The 25,948-nt window shown below is 47.0% G+C and overlaps 1 protein-coding gene across 1 annotated transcript in view; it reads left to right on the plus strand.

Moving 5' to 3' along the window:
- Positions 1 to 25,948, plus strand: part of LOC140388585 (transmembrane prolyl 4-hydroxylase-like) — a 101,263-nt gene that overhangs the window by 64,414 nt on the left and 10,901 nt on the right. The window contains 3 exon segments of the mRNA XM_072473008.1: positions 18,742 to 18,904; positions 22,179 to 22,364; positions 23,133 to 23,223. Of these exon segments, the coding sequence (XP_072329109.1) occupies positions 18,742 to 18,904; positions 22,179 to 22,364; positions 23,133 to 23,223 (440 nt within the window).

Consider the following 25,948-nt stretch of genomic DNA (forward strand, 5'->3'; position numbering starts at 1 on the left):
TCCAGCCCAATCGGGGCGCCCAGTCCCGCCACCAGGCCCGCTCCCCCTCCCCCTTAAGGATCCCCAAAACACGATCCGAGACATCACGGACCCTGGCACCTGGAAGGCGACATACCAACCGAGAGTCTCTCTCACTCCCACAGAATCTCCTATCTATCCCCCTAACTATGGAGTCTCCAATGACTAATGCTCTACTCCTCTCCCCCCTTCCCTTCTGAGCAACAGGGACAGACTCTGTGCCAGAGACCTGTACCCCATGGCATACCCCTGGTAAGTCTCTCCCCTCCAAACAGTATCCAAAGCGGTATACTTGTTACTAAGGGGAACGACCACAGGGGGTCCCTGTACTGACTGCTTCCTCCCAGCCCCTCTCACCGTCACCCATCAATCTTTATTCTTCGGAGTAACTACATCCCTGAAGCTTCTATCTATAACCACCTCTGCCTCCCGAATGATCCAAAGTTCATCCAGCTCCAGCTCCAGTTCCCTAACGCATTTTTTGAGGAGCTGGAGATGGGTGCACTTGCCACAGATGATATCAGCAGGGACACTGACGGCTTAGCTTTTGATTAGATATTGTGTTGTAAAGTGCTAAAGATGTGTGCATAACTATACTGTAATACTCATTTCATACTTGTGTCCCATGTTATCAACCATTTCATGGCCAAGAGACACTTTACTCCATGGTCTCTGCTTTAGCTGGTGATAAAGAGAAAACTAGAAAAAAATGGAAACCTGAAATGGAAACTGAAAGCAGTAAGATCTAAAAGAAATGTAGGTTAGCATTTCAGATGGGATGCATCACCAAAATTAAAGTTCAATGAGAGGTTTTCACTTGAGACTGATCGAAAGCACGTTGTTAGGGCATGCTCAAGCAAGCTGTGGTCAAAATTTGGTACTATAAATAGAAAGGTTAGTGTGGTCCGAGGAACAGTCTTCAAAAAAAGGTCATTGACCCTCATATGTTGTTTCCACCATATACTTCGAGCATCCCCCTGATTTTAATCCTCGTTGTACCTTTCTGTGCTTTTGCCTTTTAATTGGAAACTTGACATTAGCTGGCAATACCCACAGCAGTCTGCTGTTCAGAAGTCAAGTTATTTATACTATTAGTGTGCTTTTGGCAATGTCAACAGCATTACATCTCTAAACTCTCCTTCGAGCATGGAATCTCATCAAAACTTTGGATAGTTAATTTTGTATGAATTTATTTAGCATGTATACAGATTTAGGGCAAGGATTCCCAGACTCTCCATAGATCCACAAGAGGCGTCTGTTCTGCGGTTGAATCTTCAAGGTCATCTGATTTGGGTCCACCTGTGATTAGATTTCTGTATTTCTTGCAGTGTTCGTTGAACTTTTCTGTTTCAGATTAGTAATAAAAATGGTTTCCACACTATGTTTCCTTTGGATAGCTCTTTCGGAGGTTAGGACAGGGGGCCCTTGGGATGGTGCCAATATTTACAGGGGGTCTGCTGCAGAGAAAAGTTTGAAAACCAGAGATCCTATTCGGTGTTAATCATCTTCACCTCCGCTGAATAGTCATGCTGGGCAGATAATGTAAAGAAGGTATTAGGTGGAATTGATGGCGTACGTTAAGCTTTAAGCCCCCATAATGAGTTACAGCCTCAGGGGGTAGTACATCCATTATGGCGTTATGCACGTCCACTCTTCTTTTCACCGAGGGAGGGCGTACTTCCCACTGCTAGCTTGCCTTAATCCGCTGATGTGACTTCTTACCTGCTGGGCTTCAGATAATTAGCCTCTGATTACCTTTTTTTTATCAGACTGTTACAATTTACAGGAGAGATTTTTCTAATCTTTTTATTTTTGAAATGTAACTTCCTCTCTCGCTTCCCATGACACAAATTTTATAATTTATTTCAAGACCAACTTGTACTGTGGTGCAATTCAGCAAGCATCAGAAGGCATCTTTCTTTACTTCAGCCTGTGCTTACAGGGAATGAATACTGTCAGACTATTGGACTGAACGCAGAAGCCTGCCCAAGCTGACGTAATCTGGCTCAGCACAGAATGGGCCAGTGTACCCTGAGCTACAACGGAAAAATAGCTAAATTCACTGATCTCTTAACAACTGACCTTGTCAGAGCACACATTTGTGTAAACAGGATTGAGTTTAAGTCCAGTGTGCCCCTTTGCGATGTAGTCATCTGACATTCACTGGTAGCCTCTTAAAATAAGAATGGTTACTTGGATGAGTTATGGGAAGTCTGCAAACATCGAGATTTTAAGGACAGCACGATAGCATTGTGGATAGCACAATTGCTTCACAGCTCCAGAGTCCCAGGTTCGATTCCGGCTTGGGTCACTGTCTGTGCGGAGTCTGCACATCCTCCCCGTGTGTGCGTGGGTTTCCTCCGGGTGCTCCGGTTTCCTCGCACAGTCCAGAGATGTGCAGGTTGGGTGGATTGGCCATGCTAAATTGCCCTTAGTGTCCAAAATTGCCCTTAGTGTTGGGTGGGGTTACTGGGTTATGGGGATAGGGTGGAGGTGTTGACCTTGGGTAGGGTGCTCTTTCCAAGAGCCGGTGCACACTCGATGGGCCGAATGGCCTCCTTCTGCACTGTAAATTCTATGACTTTCAAGAGACTTGAGCACCTAATCTAGGCTGCTGTTTTAGTGCCGTACTGAATAAGTGATGCACTGTATGAAGTGCCGTCTTTCAGATGAGAGATTAAAGCAAGGCCCCATCTACACTCTCAGATGTACGTAAAAGATCTCATGGAACTATTTGCAGAAGAGTGGGAGATATTTTTGGGTGTCCTGGTTAATATTGATCCCTCAACTAACATAATTGAAACAAATTATGTGGTCATTTGTTTTGTTGCTCTTAGTGGGATTTTTCTGCACACAGTTTGGCTGCCGCATTTTCCACATTACAGCACTGATTACACTTCAAAATGACTTAAAAATAAATTTAGAGTTTCCAATTAAGGGGCAATCCACCTACCCTGCACATCTTTGGGTTGTGGGGGTGTGACCCACATAGACATGGGGAGAATGTATAAACTCCACACAGGACTTCAAAATGACTTAACAACTGCTTTTCAAAATTCATTTATGGGATGTGGGCATCGCTGGGTAGACCAACATTTATTGCACATCCCTACTTGCCCTTCAGAAGGTGGTGGTGAGTTGCCTTCTTGAACTGCTGCAGTCCTTGAGGTGTAGGTGCACCCACTGTGCTGTTAGGAAGGGAGTTCCAGGATGTTGCCCTAGTGACAGTGAAGGAGCGGCATTATCTTTCAAAGCTTTGGATTATCCTGACTTGTGAAAAGCACTATTTTTATATCATACTGCAAGTTTTTTTCATTAGATTTTTTGATGGCCAAGGTACATTTTTATTCATCCCTGTGATTGAGTGTCACTGGCAAGACCAGACTTTATTGCCCATTATAGCAGATGGTGAGCCACCTTCTTAAATCACTGCAGCTCATGTGGTGTTGATAGTTCAAAAATACTGTTAGTGAGGGAGCTCCAGGATTTTGACTCAGTCACAATGAAGGAAAGTAATAGTGGGCGGGATTCTCCGCAAACGGCGTGGAATTCTCCCCACCGTTAGAGGCCAAGTCCTCACCTTGAGGGACTAGGCCCGCGCCGGAGCGGTTTCCGCTCTGCCGGCTGGCGGGAAAGGCCTTTGGCGCCACGCCAGCCGGCGGCGAAAGGACTTCGCCAGGCGATGCATGCGCGGGATCGTCAGCGGCCGCTCACGGCATCCCCGTGCATGCGCAGGGGAGGGGGTCTCTTCCGCCTCCGCCATAGTGACGACCATGGCGAAGGCGGAAGAAAAAGAGTGCCCCCACGGCACAGGCCCGCCCGCGGATCGGTGGGCCCCGATCGCAGGCCAGGCCACCGTGGGGGCCAGATCGCCCCGCGCCCCCCCCCCCCCCCAGGACCCTGGAGCCTGCCCGTGCCGCCTTGTCTCGCCGTTCAAAAGGTGGTCTAATCCACGCCGGCTGGCGACGGTTGACAGCGGCGGGACTTCGGCCCATCGCGGGCCGGAGAATCGCCGGGGGTGGGCCCGCCGACTGGCACGATTCTCACTGACCGGCGCGGCACGATTCCCGCCCCCGCCGAATCTCTGATGGCGGAGAATTCGGGACACGGCGGGGGCGGGATTCACGACAGCCGCCGGCGATTCTCCAACCCGGTGGGGGGTCGGAGAATCGCGCCCAATGTTCCAAGTCAGGATGTCCTGTGACTTGGAGGGGAATTTGTAGGTGGTGGTGTTCTTATGTACCTTCTGCTCTTATTCTTCAAGTCAGTACAGGTGTGGGTTGCAAAGCTGCTGATGAAGGAGCCTATGGGAATAGTTGTAATGCATCTTGTCGATTGTATGCACTGCTTCCACTGCACCAGTTTAGGAGTCAGGAGATCAGTTATTCACTGCAGAATTATTTGACTCTGACTTGCTCTTGTAGCCACAAATTTAGATGGTTGGTCCAGTTCATTTTTCGATCAATGGTAATCCACAGGATGTTGATGTCGGGGGATTTAGCAATGGCAATGCCATTTAATGTCAATGGTAGATAGTTCTTCTTCATTGGTGAAGATCATTGCCTGGCACTTATATGGTGTGAATGTTATTTGCCACTTATCAACCCAAGTCTGAATGTTGTCCAGGAGAAAGCAGTGGGTGTGAGATGATTGGCCTCTCTCACATTCTGCTTTTCTTCAATGTAAGCGTACTGATCATAAACAAGGATTGGTGAAACAATAATGTGGGTTTTTCATCTTTATATGGTCTTATCTTCAAATAAGTTAACTGGGAGGCTGCGAGGCACATGTCTGACTTCGATCACTGCTGCTTACAGATTGCCCACCTGCAGGTCATGGTATTAATGCATCATATCCAATCTCAAGATAGTAATGATTGACAGTAGTTTAAGATATGCTTCCTTTAAAGTTTATGCAAATAATATCACAGCATCCCCTTTTTCTAACTAAAGGTTTATCCTTAATTAATCAAACTATTTACATGCCAAACAGCATAAGCAGCAGATAATAGACAGAGCTAAGCAATTCCACAACAACTCATCAAATCTAAGCTCTGTAGTCCTGCCACATCCAGCTGTGAATGGTGGTGGACAATTAAACAACTCACTGGAGGAGGAACGCCACAAATATCCCCACCCTCAATGGAGGAGCCCTGCACATACGTGCAAAGACCAGGCTGAGGCATTCGCAACAATCTTCAGCCAGAAGTACCAAGTGGATGATCCATCTCGGTCTCTTCCAGAGGTCTCCAGCATCACAGATGTCTGTCTTCAACCAATTCACTCGCTCACTCCACGTGATATCAAGATACCAGGTTCGATTCCGGCTTGGGTCACTGTCTGTGTAGAATCTGCACATCTTCCCCGTGTGTGTGTGGGTTTCCTCCGGGTGCTCCGGTTTCCACCCACAGTCCAAAGATGTGCAGGTTAGGTGGATTGGCCATGATAAATTGCCCTTTGTGTCCAAAATTGCCCTTAGTGTTGGGTGGGGTTATTGGGTTATGGGGATAGGATGGAGGTGTTGACCTTGGGTAGGGTGCTCTTTCCAAGAGCTGGTGCAGACTCGATGGGCCAAATGGCCTCCTTCTGCACTGTAAATTCTATGATTTAAAAAAAAAAGAAACGGCTGAAAGCACTGGATACAGCAAAGGCTATGGGCCCTGACACTATCCCAGCAATAATACTGAAGACTTGTGCTCCAGAACTTTCCGCACCCCTAGCCAAGCTGTTCCAGTACAACTACAACACTGGCATTTACCTGGCAAAATTGACCAGGTGTGTCCTGTACAAAGAAACAGGACAAATCCAACCCAGCCAATTACCACCCTATCAGTCTACTCTCCATCATCAGCAAAGTGATGGAAGGAGTCATCAACAGTATTCTTCTATCAAGCGGTACTTACTCGGCAATGATCTGCTCACGGACGCTCAGTTTGGGTACCGCCAGGGTCACTCAGCTCCTGACCTCATTACAGCCTTGGTTCAAACATGGACAAAAGAGCTGAATGCCCGAGATGAGGTCAGAGTGACTGCCCTTGACATCAAGGCAGCATTTGACCGAGTATGGCAGCAAGGAGACCTAGCTAAACTGGAGTCAATGGGAACAAGCAGGAAACTCTCCGCTGGTTGGAGTCATACCTGGCACAAAGGAAGATGGTTGTGGTGATTGGAGGTCAATCAGCTCAACTCCCAAGACATCACTGCGGGAGTTCCTCAGGGTAGTGTCCGAGGCCCAATCGCCTTCAGCTGCTTCATCAGTGATCTCCCTTCCATCATAAGGTCAGAAGTGGGGATGTTTGCGGATGACTGCACAATGTTCAGCACCATTTGTGACTCCTCAGAAAATGAAGCAGTCCGTGCCCAGATGCAGCAAGACCTGGACAATATCCAGGCTTGGGCTGACAAGTGGCAAGTTACATTCGCACCACACAAGTGCCAGGCAATGACCATCTCCTACAAGAGAAGATCTAACCACCACCCTTTGACATTCAATGGTACTACCATCTCTGAATTCCCCACAATCAACATCCAGGGGGTTACCATGATCAGAAACTGAACTGGACTAGCCACATTAATACTGCAGCAACGAGGGCAGGTTAAAGACTCGGAATCCTACGGTGACAATTCACCTCCTGATCCCCCGCCCCCAATCCTATCCACCATCTAAAAGGCATAAGTCAGGAGTGTAATGGAATACTCTCCACTTGCCTGGATGAGTGCGGCTCCATCAACACTCAAGAAGCCCAACACCATCCAAGCAGCCTGCTTGATTTCTCCCCCTTCCACAAACATTCAAACCCTCCACCACCAATAAACAGTGGCAGCCGTGTTTACCATCTACAAGATGCACTGCAATAACTGACCAAGGTTCCTTAGACAACACCTTCCAAAGCTACAACCACTACCATCTAGGAGGACGAGCAACAGAAACCTGGGAACCCCACCACCTGGAGGTTCCCCTCCAAGTCACTCACCATCCTGACTTGGAAATATTTCGCCTCTCCTTCACTGTTGTTGGGGCAACATCCTGGAACTTCCTCCCTAACTGCATACTGTGTGTGTATGCCTACACCTCAGGACTGCAGCGTTTCAAGAAGGTAATTCACCACCACCTTCTGAAGGGAAACGAGGGATGCGCAATAAATGCTGGTCTAACAGCGACACCCACATCCTGTAAATTAATTTTTTTTAAATGAAAACAAAACAAAATAATGTTATGTTTGAATGTATTTAACATGGAGCAATACATTTACAAGTCTCTGAAACATAAATAAAAATAATTTTTATTGTCACTCGTAGGCTTACATTAACACTGCTATGAAGTTACTGTGAAAATCAAAGAATGTTCTCAGATAGTGAGCAGTAATGACCTTCCACTCTACTGCAAAGATGGTGTCGGAGGAAATGATCAACTATTTCACAAGAAATTTGTATGGCCACTTAGGAAATAGATTTTCAGGGCACTAGTGGTAGGGTGTAGCATTCATGTCGAGAGGGCTAGAATACAAGACCAGGGCTGTACTTCTGAGGTTATATAAGGCTCTGGTCAGACCCCATTTGGGGTATTGTGAGCAGTTTTGGGCCACATGTCTAAGGAAGGATGTGCTGGCCTTGGAAAGGGTCCAGAGGAGATTCACAAGAATGATCGCTGGAATGAAGAGCTTGTCATATGAGGAACGGGTGAGGACTCTGGGTCTGTACTCGTTGGGAGTTTAGAAGGGTGAGGAGGGATCTTTTTTTTTGTTTTTAAATTTAGTGTATCCAATATATTGCCAATTAAGGGGCAATTTAACGTGGCCAAATCACCTAACCTCCACATCTTTGGGTTGTGGGGGCGAATGTGCAAACTCCACACAGACAGTGACCCAGAGCCGGGATCGAACCTGGGACCTCGGCGCCATGAGGCTGCAGGGCTAACCCATTGCGCCACCGTGCTGCCCTATGAGGAGGGATCTTATTGAAACTTACAGGAAACTGCGAGGCCTTTATAGAGTGGACGTGGAGAGGATGTTTCCACTTGTAGGAAAATCTAGAAGCAGAGGACACAATCTCAGACTAAAGAGACGATCCTTTAAAACAGAGATGAGGAGGAATTTCTTCAGCCAGAGGGTGGTGAATCTGTGGAACTTGTTGCCGCAGAAGGCTGTGGAGGCCAAATCACTGAGTGTCTTTAAGACAGATAGATAGGTTCTTGATTAATAAGGGATCAGTGGTTATGGGGAGAATGGGGATGAGAAAAATATCAGCCATGATTGAATGGCGGAGCAGACTCAATGGGCTGAGTGGCCTAATTCTGTTCCTATGGTCTTATGGTGTAAGGTATAAGGCTCAGGTCAGACCCCCATTTGGAGTATTGTGAACAGGTTTTGGCCCCGTATCTAAGGCAGGATATGCTGGCCTTTGGAAAGTGTCCAGAGGCGGTTCACAAGAATGATCCCTAGAATGAAGAACTTGTCATATGAGGAGCAGTTGAGGACTCTGGGTCTGTACTCATTAGAGTTTAGGAGGATGAGGAAGGATCTTATTGAAACTTACAGGATACTGAGCCGAGTGGATGTGGAAAGGATGTTTCCACAAGTAGGAAAAACTAGAACCAGAGGCCACAGCCTCAAACTGAAGGGACGATTCTTTAACACTGAGATCAGGAGGAATTTCTTCAGCCAGAGGGTGGTGAAAAGTGGAACTCTTTGCCGCAGAAGGCTGTGGAGGCCAAATCACTGAGTGTCTTTAAGACAGAGATAGATCGGTTCTTGATTAATAAGGGGATGAAGGGTTATGGGGATGAGACACGTATCAGCCATGTTGAATGGCAGAGCAGACTCCATGGGTCAAATGGCCTAATTCTGCTCTGATGTTTTATGGTCTTATGTCACCAGTTTACTTATCGGTCCAGGTTTAGTTATGGTGATGTTTGCTGGAGTTTGCTATATACGTTAAGTGAGCTGGTTAGTGCGTTTTGTTTGTGTTGCATGTTTGTGTTGCATTTTGGACTAGCAGTAGGATTACTCTGTATTTTAGATATGGTATTGTGATGATTTGGCATCTGTTTTATCGCACTGATATGCCGTTTAGTGTTCATACTTGATGTGGTCTTGGTTCTGAGCAAATGCTGACTAATATCTGCCTGATCCCAGAGACCATCAGTTGGGTGTTGTACTTCAATTTCTGTCCGATATTTAGGTTGGATAGTTCGTTACCCATGTACCTATCATGGGCATCTTTCATCTTCGCCTGCTTTTCGAGTAATGCATCATGCATTCCTGCGAGTATCGACGAGTAATGACTGAAGAGGCTTGTCCACTCTTGTTTTCTGAGTAATAATTCCGCATTGGTTCCGCCACGCAATGTTTGAAATTCAGCATGGATATATGTATTTGGTTCAAAGAGTGTCATGTAGCCTGTTGGCTAATGCTCTGAATTTCTTTTTTTTTGTTAAATTATTTTTATTAAAGGTTTTCATAAAATATCAATAACAAAATGAAAAAGGAACCCAACAGGGTTAAGTACAAAACACAGTCCAGAAAAGCAACCCTCCATACCCCCCTCCCCCTGTACATAAATAATAAATTAACATTAACACCCCGACTTAATACAACAAGTATAGACACCCCCTCAGACCCTCCAGTGTAAATAACAAAAACAAAAAATAAAGTAACCCCCCCTGAGTTGCTGCAGCCATTGACCAGTGTCTACCGTTCTGCCAGGAAGTCTTTAAGAACGGTTGCCACCGCCTAAAGAACCCTTGTACCGACCCTCTCAAGGCGCATTTCACCCTCTCCAAATTAATAAACCCCGCCATATCGTTGATCCAGGATTCCATGCTTGGGGGCCTCGCATCCTTCCACTGAAGAAGAATCTTTCGCCGGGCTACCAGGGATGCGAAGGCCAGAATACCGGCCTCTTTCGCCTCCTGCACTCCCGGCTCCCCTGCAACCCCAAATATTGCGAGCCCCCAGTCTGGTTTGACCCTGGATCCTACCACCCTCGACACCGTCCTTGCTACACCCTTCCAAAACTCCTCCAGCGCTGGGCATGCCCAGAACATATGGGTGTGATTTGCTGGCCTCCCTGAGCGCCTAACACACCTGTCCTCACCCCCAAAAAATCGGCTCATCCTTGTCCCTGTCATGTGTGCCCTGTGCAGCACCTTAAACTGTATGAGGCTGAGCCTCGCGCACGATGAGGAAGAGTTCACCCTCCCCAGGGTAACTGCCCACGTCCCTTCCTCAATTTCCTCTCCCATGGCCGTAGCCGCGCGAATTCCACCACCTGCCACCTGGCAAACGCCCCTACCTGTAAGTACCTGAAGGTGGTCCCCGGGGGGAGCCCGTACTTTTCCTCCAGCTCACCCAGGCTCGCGAACTTCCCATCCACAAACAGGTCCCCCAACTTTCGTATCCCTGCCCTGTCCCACCCCGCAAACCCTCCACCTGTTCTTCCTGGGGCGAACCGATGGTTCCCCCGTAATGGGGTCCACGCCGAGGCTCCAGCTTCCCTGCTCCTGTACCGCCTCCACTGCCCCCAAATTGAGGGCAGCCACCACCACCGGGCTCGTGGTATACCTCCTTGGAGGGAGCGGCATCGCCGCCATTGCCAGCACCCCAGACTCGTACCCACACAAGACGCCGTCTCCAGCCTCTTCCATGCAGCCCCCTCCCCCTCCATCACCCACTTGCGCACCATTGTCGCATTGGCGGCCCAGTAGTACCCACAGAGGTTGGGCAGCGCCAGTCCCCCCCCTATCTCTACACCCTTCTCACCCTCGGAGTCCCTCGCGCCCACACAAACCCCATTATACTCCTGTTAACCCGCCTGAAAAAAGCCTTCGGGATAAACACGGGGAGGCACTGGAACAGGATCAAAAACCTTGGGAGCACCGTCTTTTTGATTGACTGCACCCTACCCGCCAAGGACAGCGGCAACGCGTCCCACCTCTTCAACCCCTCCTCCATTTGCTCCACCAGCCTTGTAAAATTAAGCCTATGCAAGGGCCCCCAGCTCCTGGCCACCTGGACCCCCAAATACCTGAAGCTCCTCTTTACCTTTTTTAGTGGGAGCTCACCAATCCCCCTCCCCTGGCCCCCTGGATGAACTACGAACAGCTCACTCTTCCCCATGTTGAGCTTGTACCCCGGAAAGTCCCCGAATTCCCTAGGAATCCTCATTACCTCCGGCATTCCTCCCACCGGGTCCGCCACATACAGCAGCAGGTCGTCCGCATAAAGTGACACCCTATGCTCCTCACAACCCCGCACCAACCCCCTCCAGTTCCTCGACTGCCTCAGTGCCATAGCCAGGGGTTCAATCGCCAGTGCGAAGAGTAGGGGGGGACAAGGGACACCCCTGTCTCGTCCCTCGGTGCAACCGAAAGCACTCTGACCTCCTCCTGTTTGTGGCCACACTCGCCATCGGGACCTCATGCAACAGCCTAACCCACCTGACAAACCCCTCCCCAAACCCGAACCTCTTCAGCACCTCCCACAGGTACCCCCACTCTACCCTATCGAAGGCTTTCTCAGCGTCCATCCCCGCCACTATCTCCGCCTCCCCCTCCCTCGCTGGCATCATGATAACGTTCAAAAGCCTCTGCACATTCGCGTTCAACTGTCTCCCTTCACAAACCCCGTTTGGTCTTCATGGATGATCTGCAGCACACAATCCTCAATCCTCGTGGCTAAGACCTTCGCCAGCACCTTGGCATCTACATTTAGCAAGGAAATCGGTCTGTAAGACCCACATTGCAGGGGATCCTTGTCCCGCTTCAAGATCAATGAGATCAGTGCCCGGGACATCGTCGGGGGCAAGGCCCCCCCTCCCTTGCCTCATTAAAGGTCCTGACTAACAGCGGGCCCAACAGGTCCATATATTTTTTATAGAATTCGACCGGGAATCCATCCGGCCCCGGTGCCTTCCCCGCTTGCATGCTTCCTATCCCTTTGATCAGCTGCTCCAGCCCAATCGGGGCCCCCAATCCCGCCACCAGTCCCTCTTCCACCTTTTGAAACCTCAATTGGTCCAGGAAGCGGCCCATCCCTCCCTCCTTCCGTGGGGGCTCGGATCGGTACAGTTCCTTGTAAAAGTCCCTGAAGACCCCATTGATGCCTACCCCACTCCGCACCACACTCCCTCCCCTGCCCTTAACTCCCCCGATCTCCCTAGCTACGTCCCGCTTCTGAAGCTGATGCGCCAGCAACCGGCTTGCCTTTTCCCCATACTCGTAAATCGCCCCCTGGGCCTTCTTCCACTGAACCTCCGCCTTCATGGCGGTCACCTGGTCGAATTCGGCCTGGAGGCTACGCCTCTTCCTCAACAATCCTTCCTTGGGCTCCTCCGCATACCTCCTGTCTACCCTCACCATCTCCCCCACCAGCCTCTCCCTCTCCCCCCGCTCCTTGTGGGCCCTAATGGAGATCAGCTCTCCCCTCACCACCGCCTTCAGTGCCTCCCATACCACCCCCACTCGGACCTCCCCGTTGTCGTTGCTCTCCAAGTACCTCTCTATACTTCCTCGGACCCACTCGCTCACCACCTCGTCCGCCAACAGCCCCACCTCCAAGCGCCACAGCGGGCACTGGTCCCTCTCCTCCCCATCTCCAAGTCCACCCAATGCGGGGCGTGGTCCAAAATGGCTATTGCCGAATACTCAGTATCCTCTACTCTCGCTATCAGCGCCCTACTCAAAATGAAAAAGTCGATTCGGGAATAAGCCTTATGGACATGTGAGAAGAATGAAAATTCCCTAGCCCCTGACCTTGCAAATCTCCAAGGGTCCACCCCTCCCATCTGGTCCATAAACCCCCTCAGCACTCTAGCCGCCGCCGGCTGCCTACCCGTCCTAGACCTGGAGCGATCCAGTGCCGGAAACAGCACCGTGTTAAAGTCTCCCCCCCCCCCCCCCCCCCCCCCCCCCCCCCCATTATCAGGCCCCCCACTTCCAAGTCTGGGATCCGACCCAACATACGCCGCATAAAACCCGCATCATCCCAGTTCGGGGAATACACATTGACCAGTACCACCCTCTCTCCCTGCAACTTACCACTTACCATTATGTACCTACTGCCATTATCTGCCACAATGCTCAACGCCTCGAATGACACCTTTCCCACCAAGATCACCACCACTCGATTTTTGGCATCCAGCCCCGAATGAAACACCTGACCTACCCACCCTTTCCTCAATCTTACCTGGTCTGAAGCATAGCCGCATCCGCCTCAATCTTACCTGGTCTCCTGGAGCATAACCACATCCGCCTTGAGCCCCTTCAGGTGCGCGAACACGCGGGCCCGCTTAACCGGCCCATTCAGTCCCCTTATATTCCAGGTTATCAGCCAGATCAGGGGGCTACCTGCCCCCCTCCCCCGCCGACTAGGCATGACCCCTCCTCGGCCAGCCACGCACCCGCACCCCACACCCGGCCCGTTCCCCACAGCGGCATACCCCCGTCTCGACCCCCCCCCTCCGCCCCACTCGCTCCAGCTCCTCCTTGACCATAGCAGCAGCAACTCGATTCTCTCTCTCTCTCCCCCCCCCCCCCCCCCCCCCCCCCAAGGACCCATCCGAGCTGATTTACTCCCCCATTGCACTTCCGCAAGTCAGCTGACTCCTGCTGTCCCTGGCCACTCCCGCCTCTCCTTCGACGCCTCCCATTGTGTGGCACACCCTCCTCTCCCGTCCCCATCCATAGGCTCCCCCCCTCCCCCTTCCGTTCTAAGCGCGGGAAACAACCCTCGCTTCCCCGCCCCGGCCCCGCCCCCTCCAGTCTTCAGCACGGGAAAAAGCCCGCGCTTTCTATCTATCAGGCCTCGCTACCTCTGATGCAGCTCCTTTTACAGGCCCGGCCCCCTCACCCCGATGGCTTCCCCCTCCCCGCGGGGCCCCATCTCACCGCCAACCACCCCCCCCCGTTCCGTTTACCTACCCCCCTCCAAGAGCCCCCCTGACCAACCCAGCCAAAACAGTGCCCAACCCGTCCTAGCCACCCTCACCGACCCGAAAGAGAAAAACACAGAGAAAAAGAAACCCGGAGCAATACAAAGGCCCCCCCTCGAAACTAAAATAAACATAACATATCAACCGCAGTCCCCAATCGCCCATCCCGACCCTCAATCTGTGTCCAACTTCTCGGCCTGAACAAAGGCCCACGCCTCCTCCGGAGACTCAAAGTAATGGTGCCGGTCCTTGTAGGTAACCTACAGTCGCGCCGGCTGCAACATGCCAAACTTCATCCCCTTACTGTGGAGCACCGCCTTCACTCGATTGTACCCGGCCCTCCTCTTCGCCACCTCTGCACTCCAGTCCTGGTATATCCGACCCTCCGCGTTCTCCCACCTGCTGATCCTCTCCTTCTTGGCCCACCTGAGCACACACTCCCGATCGACGAACTGATGGAACCTCACCAGCACTGCCCGCGGAGGCTCGTTAGCCTTGGGCCTCCTCGCCAGCACTCGATGGGCCCCTTCCAGCTCCAGGGGCCCCTGGAAGGACCCCACTCCTATCAGCGAGTTTAACATGGTGACCACATAGGGCCCCACGTCCGGCACCTCCAGCCCCTCCGGGAGGCCCAGAATCCGCAGATTTTTCCACCTCGACCGATTCTCCATCTCCTCGAACCGCTCCTGCCATTTCTTGTGGAGCGCCTCGTGCGCCTCCACCTTTACCGCCAGGCCTAAGATCTCGTCCTCATTGTCAGAGATCTTTTGTCGAGCCTCGCGGGTCGTCACCCCCTGGGCCGTCTGTGTCTCCAGCAGCTTATCAATAGAAGCCTTCATCGGCTCTAGCAGGTCCGTTTTAATCTCTCTGAAGCAGCGCTGGATACCCTCCTGCTGCTCTTCCGCCCACTGCATCCACGCTGCCTGGTCTCCATCCGCCGCCATTTTGTCCTTCTTCCCTCGCACCTTCTTCGGGTCCACCACCACCATTTTTATCGCCCCGCTCCTAGTTGAAGCCATATACTGACGGGGAGCTGTTGTAGACTCCTTCCCACACCGGGAAACGTTGAAAAAGTACCGTTGGGGGCCCTGTAAAGAGCCCAAAAGTCAGTTTTAGCGTAAGCCGCCGAATGTGCGACTTAGCTCCGCATAGCCGCAACCGGAGGTCCCAATGCTCTGAATTTCAAAGTTAAGCGATCTTCTCCCATTGTAAGCACAGGATTACCAGTGACATTTCTTGTGGTCTGTGGTCTTCATCATTCTCTTGAGAGTACCATGGATAATGACCAAGAATAGGTCCTTCTACGCAGGTAAGCCTACAATCACTGAACCTGTGGTGTCCATCACATAAAACTCCTGGGGTAACCAGTGTGAGGTTTTTGTAATCACGCTCGAGTATAATGGATTCCGGGGATAGAATCTCTGAGACATTATATGCAGTGAGTTTGGCATTGGTTAGTTGAACCATCACTTGCCACTCCTGCAGATACATACATTTCAGTAGCAGGATGTTTGCCTCTGCATCAGTATCCAGTCTTGCATCCTTCATCTGTGGCCATATAATCTGGACAGTGGCAAAGGCTTCTCTTGGTACCATTATACCAGTACATTCTTTGTTCACAGTTTTAAATGTAGGCTCACTTTGCAGTGATTTGGTCATTCTTATCACCTGAACATGTAGCTTGGTTAGACATTTCATAGATCCTCTCTTGATAACGTTTGTTATGTGCTATTGGCTGTTTAGCATGCTGCACCTGTCTGACCTCTAGTTGTGGCTTCTCCTGATTTAAAATCACTTGTTTTTATCTTTTGCTTTATGCATTGATGGTTCCAGTTCCCCCTCCTGCCACCTGTCCAGCAAACATTGTTTAAAAACTGGGCATTTAGGGGGCAGCATGTGGCGCAGTGGTTAGCACTGGGACTGCGGCGCTGAGGACCCGGGTTCGAATCCCGGCCCTGGGTCACTGTCCGTGTGGAGTTTGCACATTCTCCCCATGTTTGCGTGGGTTTTACCCCCATAACCCAAAGATGTGCAGGGTAGGTGGATTGGCCATGCTAAATTGCCCCTTAATTGGAAATCAAATAATTGGGTACTCTTTTTAAAAAAAAAAATAAAAAAAAAAAATTTTTTTTTTTTAAAACTGGGCATTTTCATGAATGACGCTGCACCGCCCGCATCACTGTTTATGCTTGCCTGCATTGGCTATCATGCCAATGGTGGAAATATTTGGTATATCCTGTAGATTCTTGTCTTAGTATGGCTTCATACTTGCATCCGCTCTGTAGTGGTACTTCCTTGGTGTAACTTTTAATTTGATCTAGGTTGTCTTTTTCGATCATTTCCATTGGGGCTAGGTGTTATCATGAGCTCAAATATTCAGTCAGATAGTTCTGCGCCATAAGGTCGCAACCACACCCCTCGTCTTTGCATCCGCATAAGTATTAGTCAGTGGTCTCTTGTCGGTTTTTGCCTCAAAGATATGAATTCCAGATGGTGTATTCTGAAGTTGAGCTTCGCTCGCAATTGATCTGCAAGTGTTGACCATATTTTATCTTTAAAAATCTGGAATTAAAAGTCAAATGATAGGGGCAGAACAGTGGCGCAGTGGTTAGCACTGCTGCCTATGGCGCTGAGGACCCGGGTTCGATCCCGGCCCCGGGTCACTGCCTGTGTGGAGTTTTCACATTCTCCCCATGCCCCATAGCTGTGTGGGTTTCACACCCTCAACCCAAAGATGTGCAAGTTAGGTGGATTGGCAGGAGAATGGGGATGAGAAAAATATCAGATTGAACGGCGGAGAAGACTCGATGGACCGAGTGGCCTAATTCTGCTCCGATGTCTTATGATCGTAAATTGCCCCCTGAATGGGAAATATAATCGGGTACTCTAAATTTTAAAAAGCCTAATGATGACCATGAAACCATTGCCGATTGTTGCAAAAACCCATCTGGTTCACTAATGTCCTTTAGGGAAGGAAATCTACCATCCTTACCTGGTTTGGTCTACATACAAGTCCAGACCCACAACAATGTGGTTGACTCTTAACTGCCCCTTCCAGGGCAATTAGGAACGGCCAATAAACGCTGGCCCTGCCAGCCATGCCCACATCCCATGACAAATTTTTTTTTACCATCTGGATTTTTAAGATGGTCGTTGGACAGACTTCAGTCTGTTGAGGACTTCGCCTATGACAATTATTTGGAATAGAATTAGTAGACACATGGAAAAATGTTATTTGATTAGGAAAAGCCAGCATTGATTTCTAAAGGGAAAATCATTTTTAACTAACTTGCTGGAGTTTAACTAGCTTGTTGGTGCTGTTGATCATTCCCTAATTTCCCCCCCCCCCCTTTTTTTTGCGGTTCCACCCACAAAAATGATACTGGCTGGAAAAATTGCTGCAGGACTTCCAAAATGAAAACAAATAGTGAAAAAATGTTTTTTACTAGCTTCTCCAAGCTGTTGGGAGCTGTTACTAGATTAATGTTTCTTCTCAATCTAGTCTAACCTTGGCATTAATGAATTCTCCTGTCTGTGGAATTCTACTGAAAATGAAACTTGCAGTCTGCTGTTTATTTCTTTGTTCCTGCTCAAACTTTGCAGAAGTTAGACTTTTACCCATTAAGATCTCCAAAATGTGAACAGTATTGCTGGGACATGATCCCTGCTGGCTGGACCAAGGTGCAATACCAGAACAAAGGATGTTGCCTGGAATGGAACAGATATGAAGAGAGGTTGGATAGGCTTGGGTTGTTTTTGCTGGAGCAGAGAAGACTGAGGGCCTACCTGATCGAGGTGTACAAGATTATCAGGGGCATGGACAGGGTGAATAGGGAGCAACTGTTCCCCTTAGCTGAATGGTCAGTTAATGGGAACACAAGGTCAAGGTGAGGGGCAGGAGGTTTAGGGAGTTTTGAGGAAAAACCTTTGTACCCAGAGGGTAGTGACAGTCTGGAATGCGCTGCCTGAGAAGGTGGTAGAGGCGGGTTGCCTCACATCCTTTAAAAAGTACCTGGATGAGCACTTCGTACATCATAACATTCAAGGCTATGGGCCAAGTGCTGGTAAATGGGATTAGTTCGACAGATCAGGTGTTCATGTGTAAGTGAAGACTCGGTGGGCCATAGGGCCTCTTCAGCACTATTATTCTGTGATTCTGATTCTGTTATTGTGTTATGACAGAATTCCTGTAGAGCTGTAGAATCACAACTTGATGGTTGTTTCACTTTCACACTTCTCTTCTGTTTGATGGGAAGGACTTGAGGCTTGGACATTTTTCAGTCAAACCATCAAACTGCTGTCCCCATGTTACATTCGGCTTTACTTCAACATAATTATACACGAGGATTGGTGAAACAATGTGGGTTCTTGATTTGAAGATAAGACTATACAAATAAATTTAATTGGTAGGCTATGAGGTACATGTCTCCTCTTGATCACTGCTGCTTACAGACTGTCTACAAGCCATGGGGCTAATTCTACCTGAAGATAGGATGTTATGTAATTTACAGTAATTTAAGATATACTCCCTTTTAGATAGTCACATCGCATCAGAATGGCCTCCAACAACCACCGCCATCTTCCTTTATGTTGGGTATGACTCCAATTAGTCGAGTGTTTTCCTCGAATTCCCATTGACTTCATGTGATTTGATTAGAGGTGCAGACATGAGGGCTGAATGGGGCTTAACTTATTCCTATATAACTGTACTTCAACAGTTGTTGCTTTCAACAGAAAAGAGGAGAAAATTGGGGTTAGAAAATGGGAAGAAATAAAAATTATGTTGTCTTTTTAGGTTTGCTAAGCTTGGAGGAGTTTAAACAACTTAATACAAATGCTTTCCAAGCATACCTGCGACAACGTGGGGTGCAGAAGACAGAGTTGGTTCGCAACAGCAAGCACACATGGCTATACCAGGGTGAAGGGGCACACCAGATTCTAAGAACTGTTCGACGTAGGTGAGCTTCTGAATGAAACAAAATAAGTATTGGGTTGTGTTGTATTTGCCAAGATTGCTATTTTAACTGGGGTGACGTGCAAACCAGGACTTTTAAGTGCATGGGTTTCTTTTGAAGAATATGTTTACTTTAGTTGTCATTAGCAAAATTCCTGACTATACCACCATAGTGTTATTTGACTATCTTCTGCAATGCTTTCCATTCCAGAGTTGAAAGTCATTCCCAGCTGCTCATAACTGCATTCATACCATGGCACGATTGCCAGTGCAATTATAAGTGAGGCAGCACCCATACTTGTAGCATTAGTAACCTTAATCAAGCTGTTTCTTTCTGTGCTGCCAAGCAGGTGCCACTCACGGAAGTGGAACAATGTGGCTTTTCTTTTTGCTGGCTTATATGGGCCTTCGCCCAATATTTGATGGGTTCACTATCAGAAACATGTCACAAAGTGATTGGGAAGCAACTGGACAAAGTATACGCTTCACTGATTCTGCTAGTTCTTTGCTGAGTAAATTGAATAAACCTAGAGACGAGCAACCATGATATATTACAGAATCTCCTGCAAGGAAAACAGTTTAGTAAATAAAGCGAGATTAGTTTTATGCTCCCATTACAGAATTTACAAATGCAACCATGGCCCCTCATTACAGCTCCATCAGTAATGGGATGTGAATATGAAAGTCACAGTACATTGAATTAAGACCTGAGTAAATGCAAATGAATTTGGGAGGGGTTCCATAGTTATGCAAAGTAAATATCCGATTGTTTGCTTACACTATGGCACATTGAGATCTTGGGTCATTTCTTTGACATGCAAACAGAATCAGGTTATTTTCCTGAATAAAATGTTTAATTAGTTAAATGTCCTGTGCCAGTTTTATTGGTGAATGCCATCACTAATAGTTGTGCAGTCCTCTCATTGTCATTAATGAAATATTAAACAGGTACTCCCTGAAGATTCAACATCATTATGAGCCTTAATATGTGCCCCTTTTTGGGCTAGGAGCCTGTTCTGTTAGCTGTAAGCTTGTAACACCATGACGTAGCATCATGGTGCAGACATGCAGGCACATACAACTGGCTCAGTATGAATTCCAGGCAAGTACAAATCCATTTCCGACAAACTTAACACATGAAAGATATACATTTGTGATCTCCAGCCACAACCATGATTACATTTGACCTCACTGGGCCAAAGTGGTAGTCTTGTTACAGATTTTCCTTCCTTTTCTCTGCCCCTCCCTTAATTTTGATGACGTATGCTTGTATATGATGCTTGTTTATGGTTCCATAGGCACTGGTAGATCTCCCTCCATTTCAGCTGAGCCCAAGCAGTTTCCAGCACTGCATAGCATCCAGGAGGGATTCTGTGAATTATTTATTTCCCCCCTCTTTTTATTTGCCAAAATATACTTTAGTCATAAAATATCTGAAAGAAACATTACAAAACAGTTCTAATTGTCATGACAGGAAAGTGTAATAATATTCACATTTTCTCCAGGAATCAAGATGCATTCTGAGGTGCTTCGATTCAGTAATGGGAACTTTACAAACATTTCAATATTTTTGTTAAGAGTGTACAACTATGTACACACATCATGTTGCAGTCTGTGGTGCTTCAATACCGTTACATACAGTTGGGATTAAGCACACAGTCCATGGAGTTTTACACGGTTACCAGCCCCTCAGTCTACATTGGCTGAAAGACCTTGCACAATGGCCTTCTCCATTGCGTCTTTGCAGCCGCTGGCACAAGCTTGAATGCATCCATGTAGTACTGGACCTTGGAATGTGCTCATCTGCAACACTGGGTCGAGGACAATTCTCCACATTGGAAGATAACCAAATTTCAGGCAGACCAAAGAGTGTCTTTCACCAAGTTGATGATCCTCCAACAGGATGTTTGTCTTGGTGTACGTCCCTGAAAACAGCCCATAGAGCAGAGTCCTGTGTCACAAAGAGTCATCGGACTCGAAATGTTAGCTCTTTTCTCTCCCTACAGATACTGCCAGACCTGCTGAGATTTTCCAGCATTTCATCCTGTCACAAAGCTGCTTTGGATGAACCTTGACAAAAACCACTTAATCTTTCCAAAACGTCTTTGCAAAGGCACATTCCACGAAGTGTGCGATGGCGCAGAGACTATTGGAATATTGTTGATGTTTAGGAGGTTCCCTGGATTGGAGATAATTTATGAGGGATTGTGTTTAGTCCCAGCTAAGCGGGTCATGAGACATTTTAGTGTGAGGAGACTGGAGAATGCCTTGTGCAAAGGATACAGATTATGTAATTAATTGGAGGAGCCAGGCCTGCTGTAGGATTTAAGTTCAAACAGCAGAGTCTGACAAGGCAGAAGGATTTTCAGAATTTTCCTGATCTGAAATTGGGTTCTTTAATTGGAATCTCACAGGAGACGTCAGAGGTCTGTCAGTGTTACTTAATTTCATACTGTATTATGATTGCTGTAGAGACCAATTAACTTTTTTTTACAAAGATGGCCAAAGGAAATAACTGAAGGACAAAATTTCACATTTAAGACTTTTACTATAACAAATGCATTAAAATCAACATAATTTAAACATTAATTAATTTGTCAAACTAAAGAAAAGTTACATCTGTATTAGTTAGTTAATGCAATTGCGATACATCTCCCGATCCCTTTCACTGTGCACGACACCTTCGTGTAACATTACAAGAACAGGTCCAAAGTCCAGGCTCTCTAAGAGGCTCACTTCTCCCTGCCATGTTGGATGAAAATTTGTTGTGTCCTTCAAAATCGTTTCACTTAGCCTGAGGCTTCCAGATCTGCCTCCCACCAGCAAGGCTCATCACGATGACTCCTTGTTCCTTAAATCTCCAAGTCCCATTAGTTCTGAAACCTTCCTTTCAAACCAACTCTCACAAGCATCCTGCTTATTTATTAACACAAAACTCTGCTCTTCATAGCAGTCTCTGCTTATCTGTTCCGCACAGTAGAGGTTGTTTTGTCTCTCTCTAGCTTTCTCTTTCTGTGTCTCACAAGCATTTGTCTCCTTACTGTGAGTTACTGTGGAAAGGTGTAGAAGCTTTCAATTGATTTCAATAGGTTTCTGTTTGAGTTTTGCCTCCATGACACCTATACCACATAGGGATGACTCTAAGCTGGAGTGATTCCGTAACTCCCAAATTTACCTTAAGTTAAACATAATCTTAAGCTTAACATAACCTTCTAGTAAAGCCCAGTGTTCATAACGGCTGTATTGTATGACTGTTTTAAAATATTTTATCTTGTCAGGGTGATTAGATTGACACAGTTACCTCCAGAAATAGTAGAACACAGTGAGCCACTGCAGGTGGTGAAGTATGATCAAGGAGGGCACTATCATGCACACCATGACAGTGGACCAATCTACGCAGAGACAAGCTGTTTCCACACAAAGCTGGTAGCAAACGGATCCACTCCATTAGAAACCTCTTGTCGGTTAGTGACAAATTTGAACAAATATGTTTTGTCCACATTGAAAAGGCTCCTGTGATTTTCTACAGCTATCTTTTTCCTCATATTTCCTTTTTGAGACAATCACCCCTCTAAATGAGATGAGAGATAGTAACCAGGAATAAAAAATGCCAGTTAAGAAATACCAAGGGGGTACAAAGTTGAGAATTAATATCTGTCAAACAGTTCCCAGTAAAGCAGTTAATATTGTTGTATGATTGACCACATTTACAAAGCATACAAGCACTTTTTATTAAGGGTACCATAAGTCCTGTGACCAATTACGGTTAAAGTCTTAGTTAGTATAGGATATGCCCCAGAACTGTTAACTATGGGGATGTAAAATAGCTGATACAGAATTGCCCACTTTATACACCCTGCTCAGTCCCTGTATGATGGGCTCATGATCCAATATTGCTCAAATTATATTGAAGTGAAAACTCCAATCCTGACACCCAAATTGAAGTAGGCTGGAGATCTGGGCACTGGCATCAGCAAACTGATTGAAGCTGGAAGCAGAGGCATTGCTGGGAGCTGAGGCTGGGGACATGATCATTTCTGGGACCAATTGCGCTATATTGTAGAGATTTTAATTGATTTCCAGACTGTTTAAATTTAGGTTTTGTCCAGTTTTGGAAAGTTAATATTTGTTGCATTCTTGTTGACTTGCACTTTTTTTGCAAAGGTCTTGGACAAAGTAATGACTATCTTCTCATTCCCTTATCCTTGTCTTTAATCCCACTTCTGTTACAGGTATGTGACAGTGCTGTTTTATTTGAACAATGTTTCTGGAGGAGGGGAGACTGCTTTTCCTGTCGCAGACAATAGAACCTATGATGAACTGGTAAAGGCAAAACACCTTTGCTTATTTTATTGATGAGTCATCATGTTACAAAAACAAGGGGCGGCATGGTGGTGCAGTGGTTAGCACTGCTGCCTCAAAGCACCGATGACCCGGGTCTGATCTTGGCCCCGGGTCACTGTCCATGAGGAGTTTGCACATTCTCCCTGAGTCTGCGTGGATCTCACCCCCGCAACCCAAAAATGTGCAGGGTAGGTGGATTAAAAAAATGTTACAAAAACAGAATGTGCCGAGTATGCAGCTAGCTAGTCAGCATCTAAAAAGACCAGTTTATACTACAGGTTGAGCCCAAAAAGCATAGAATGGCTTTTACTGCTATTCTTCCTGATTAGTAGGGTTCTCCAGTTTTGTTTTGATCAATATATTAGTCCTGACTAAGAATGAGAGCTGTGACTGATGTTTTACATCTTATTTTCTGCAACCTTGTCTGAAAGTATGGAGTCTGATATACAACCTTTCATAGTGAAGGGTTCCACAAGAGATGGGGTTTGTTTGTACTACATTTCAACGAGCTGGTTACCATCAGCTGTTATGGGGGGGGGGGAGGGGGGTGCAAAGTGGGGTGTTTGGTTGAGGTTACGGGGGGGGGGGGGTTGGGGGTTGGCATTTTTTCTTTGCTATGTTGTGTGTTTTAAAATGTTAAAATATCAAAAACTTGAATAAAAATATTTTCCAAAAAAATATACCTTTCACAACCCTCCGGATATCCCAATCGATTTACAGCTAGTGAAACACTTTTGAAGTTTTGTCATTGTTTACAACTAAAGAATCCATGAGGTGATGTGTAAATTAAAAAATGCTCATCACTTCCTTTCCTTTCAGCCCCTTTATCAGACAGAATTCTAGTTATTACAAAGTTGTGAATTCAGTGTTTGCATTTTTAGCAACCTGCTAACGTATTTTTTAAATCGAAATCCACTTCTATAATTTAATTTTTTTATACACGTTTCCCAATATCATTATCTTTTGAAAGTATTGATTGATGAATGATACAACACGAGACCTACATCATCGGTTTTCCTACATTTTTCGCCAGTCTGCCCTGAGGGTGTTGTTAAGGACTGGGGTTATAGAAGATAAGGTTAAGCTGGAGGTTAGATAGTGACAATTTGGGAAGAATGGGGGTGTTCAGACGTTCCAGTTTTTTGGGTCCTGCAAAGGAATGATACAAAAAAAGAATACGTGCATTTGTATCGCGACAACTGGAAATTCCGACACACACTACAGTCTCTCTTTATGTACAATCTCTCTTGTAATGTAGGAAATGAGGTAGCCAGTTTGCAGAGAGCAACACCCTACCTACATACAGCAATGCGATAATGACCAGATAATCTGCTTTATAATAATACTCGCTTATTGCCGCAAGTAGGCTTCAATGAAGTTACTGTGAAAAGCCCCTAGTCACCACATTCCGGAGCCTGTTTGGGGAGACCGGTACGGGAATTGAACCCGCTGGCATTGTTCTGCATTACAAGCCAGCTATTTAGCCCACTGTGCTAAACCAGCCCCTTTAATTGATGTTAGTTGGGGGAAGCTGGCACTTGATATGAAATAGCCACTGATGCAGTGAGCATATGGGGATGAGGAAGTATGTGTAGCACGTTGAAAATAATGAGTCAATGAGGAAAAATTAGAACAATATTGGTGAGAGTGGTATCAATGGAAAAAAAGACCCAAGCGATTTTTGTTCTTGTGATGTTAAAATATAAGAGTAGTGGGACATAGAACATACAGTGCAGAAGGAGGCCATTCGGCCCATCGAGTCTGCACCGACCCATTTAAGCCCTCACTTCCACCCTCTATCCATAACCCAATAACCCCTCCTAACCTTTTTTGTTCTCTAACGGCAATTTATCATGGCCAATCCACCTAACCTGCACATCTTTGGACTGTGGGAGGAAACCACGCAGACACGGGGAGAATGTGCAAACTCCGCACAGACAGTGACCCAGCGGGGAATCAAACCTGGGACCCTGGCGCTGTGAAGCCACAGTGCTATCCACTTGTGCTACTGTGCTGCCCAATACCTGGGACCTGTTGATGAAGCAGAACATTGTTGTCTCCAGATTGCTTTTTGTAGTTCTGCTACGTCTCGTAGAATAATATGCATTAAATTTTCTATTCAAATAGTTTAAGTTGAAGCTATCAGACTGCAAACTATCTATTTAAGCACCAGGGATGTTCTGTGCCATGATATCACTGTGCTGGCACTTTTGTTGGCAGCTGTCCACATTATTTGGCACCTATGTGCCTTTAACCAATCATTTGCACAATGCTAAGTCTCCTGTGACGTGGAAAGAGTATATTTTGGTGTTGTACACCAGCCCTCAATCTCAGCTGAAGTCATTCTAGCTCTCCTCTTAGTTAAGTAGTAGTCTACAGCATCAGGAACAAAGAAGATATTGTTTAAAAATGTCACATATCTTATTTTTTAAATTTAGAGTACCCAATTCATTTTTTCCAATTAAGGGGCAATTTTAGCATGGCCAATCAACCCAGCCTACACATCTTTGGGTTGTGGGGCCGAAACCCACGCAAACATGAGAATGTGCAAACTCCACACGGACAGTGACACAGAGCCGGGATTGAATCTGGGACCTCAGCGCCGTGAGGCAGCAATGCAAACCACCGTGCTGCCCTAAAAATGTCACATATATCTTAATAGAAACTGTCTATCGGCTTTGGGTGAAAATTGTACTGGTTAAGT

Source organism: Scyliorhinus torazame, chromosome 13, assembly GCF_047496885.1.
Source record: "Scyliorhinus torazame isolate Kashiwa2021f chromosome 13, sScyTor2.1, whole genome shotgun sequence".
In the NCBI taxonomy this organism is placed as follows: domain Eukaryota; kingdom Metazoa; phylum Chordata; class Chondrichthyes; order Carcharhiniformes; family Scyliorhinidae; genus Scyliorhinus; species Scyliorhinus torazame.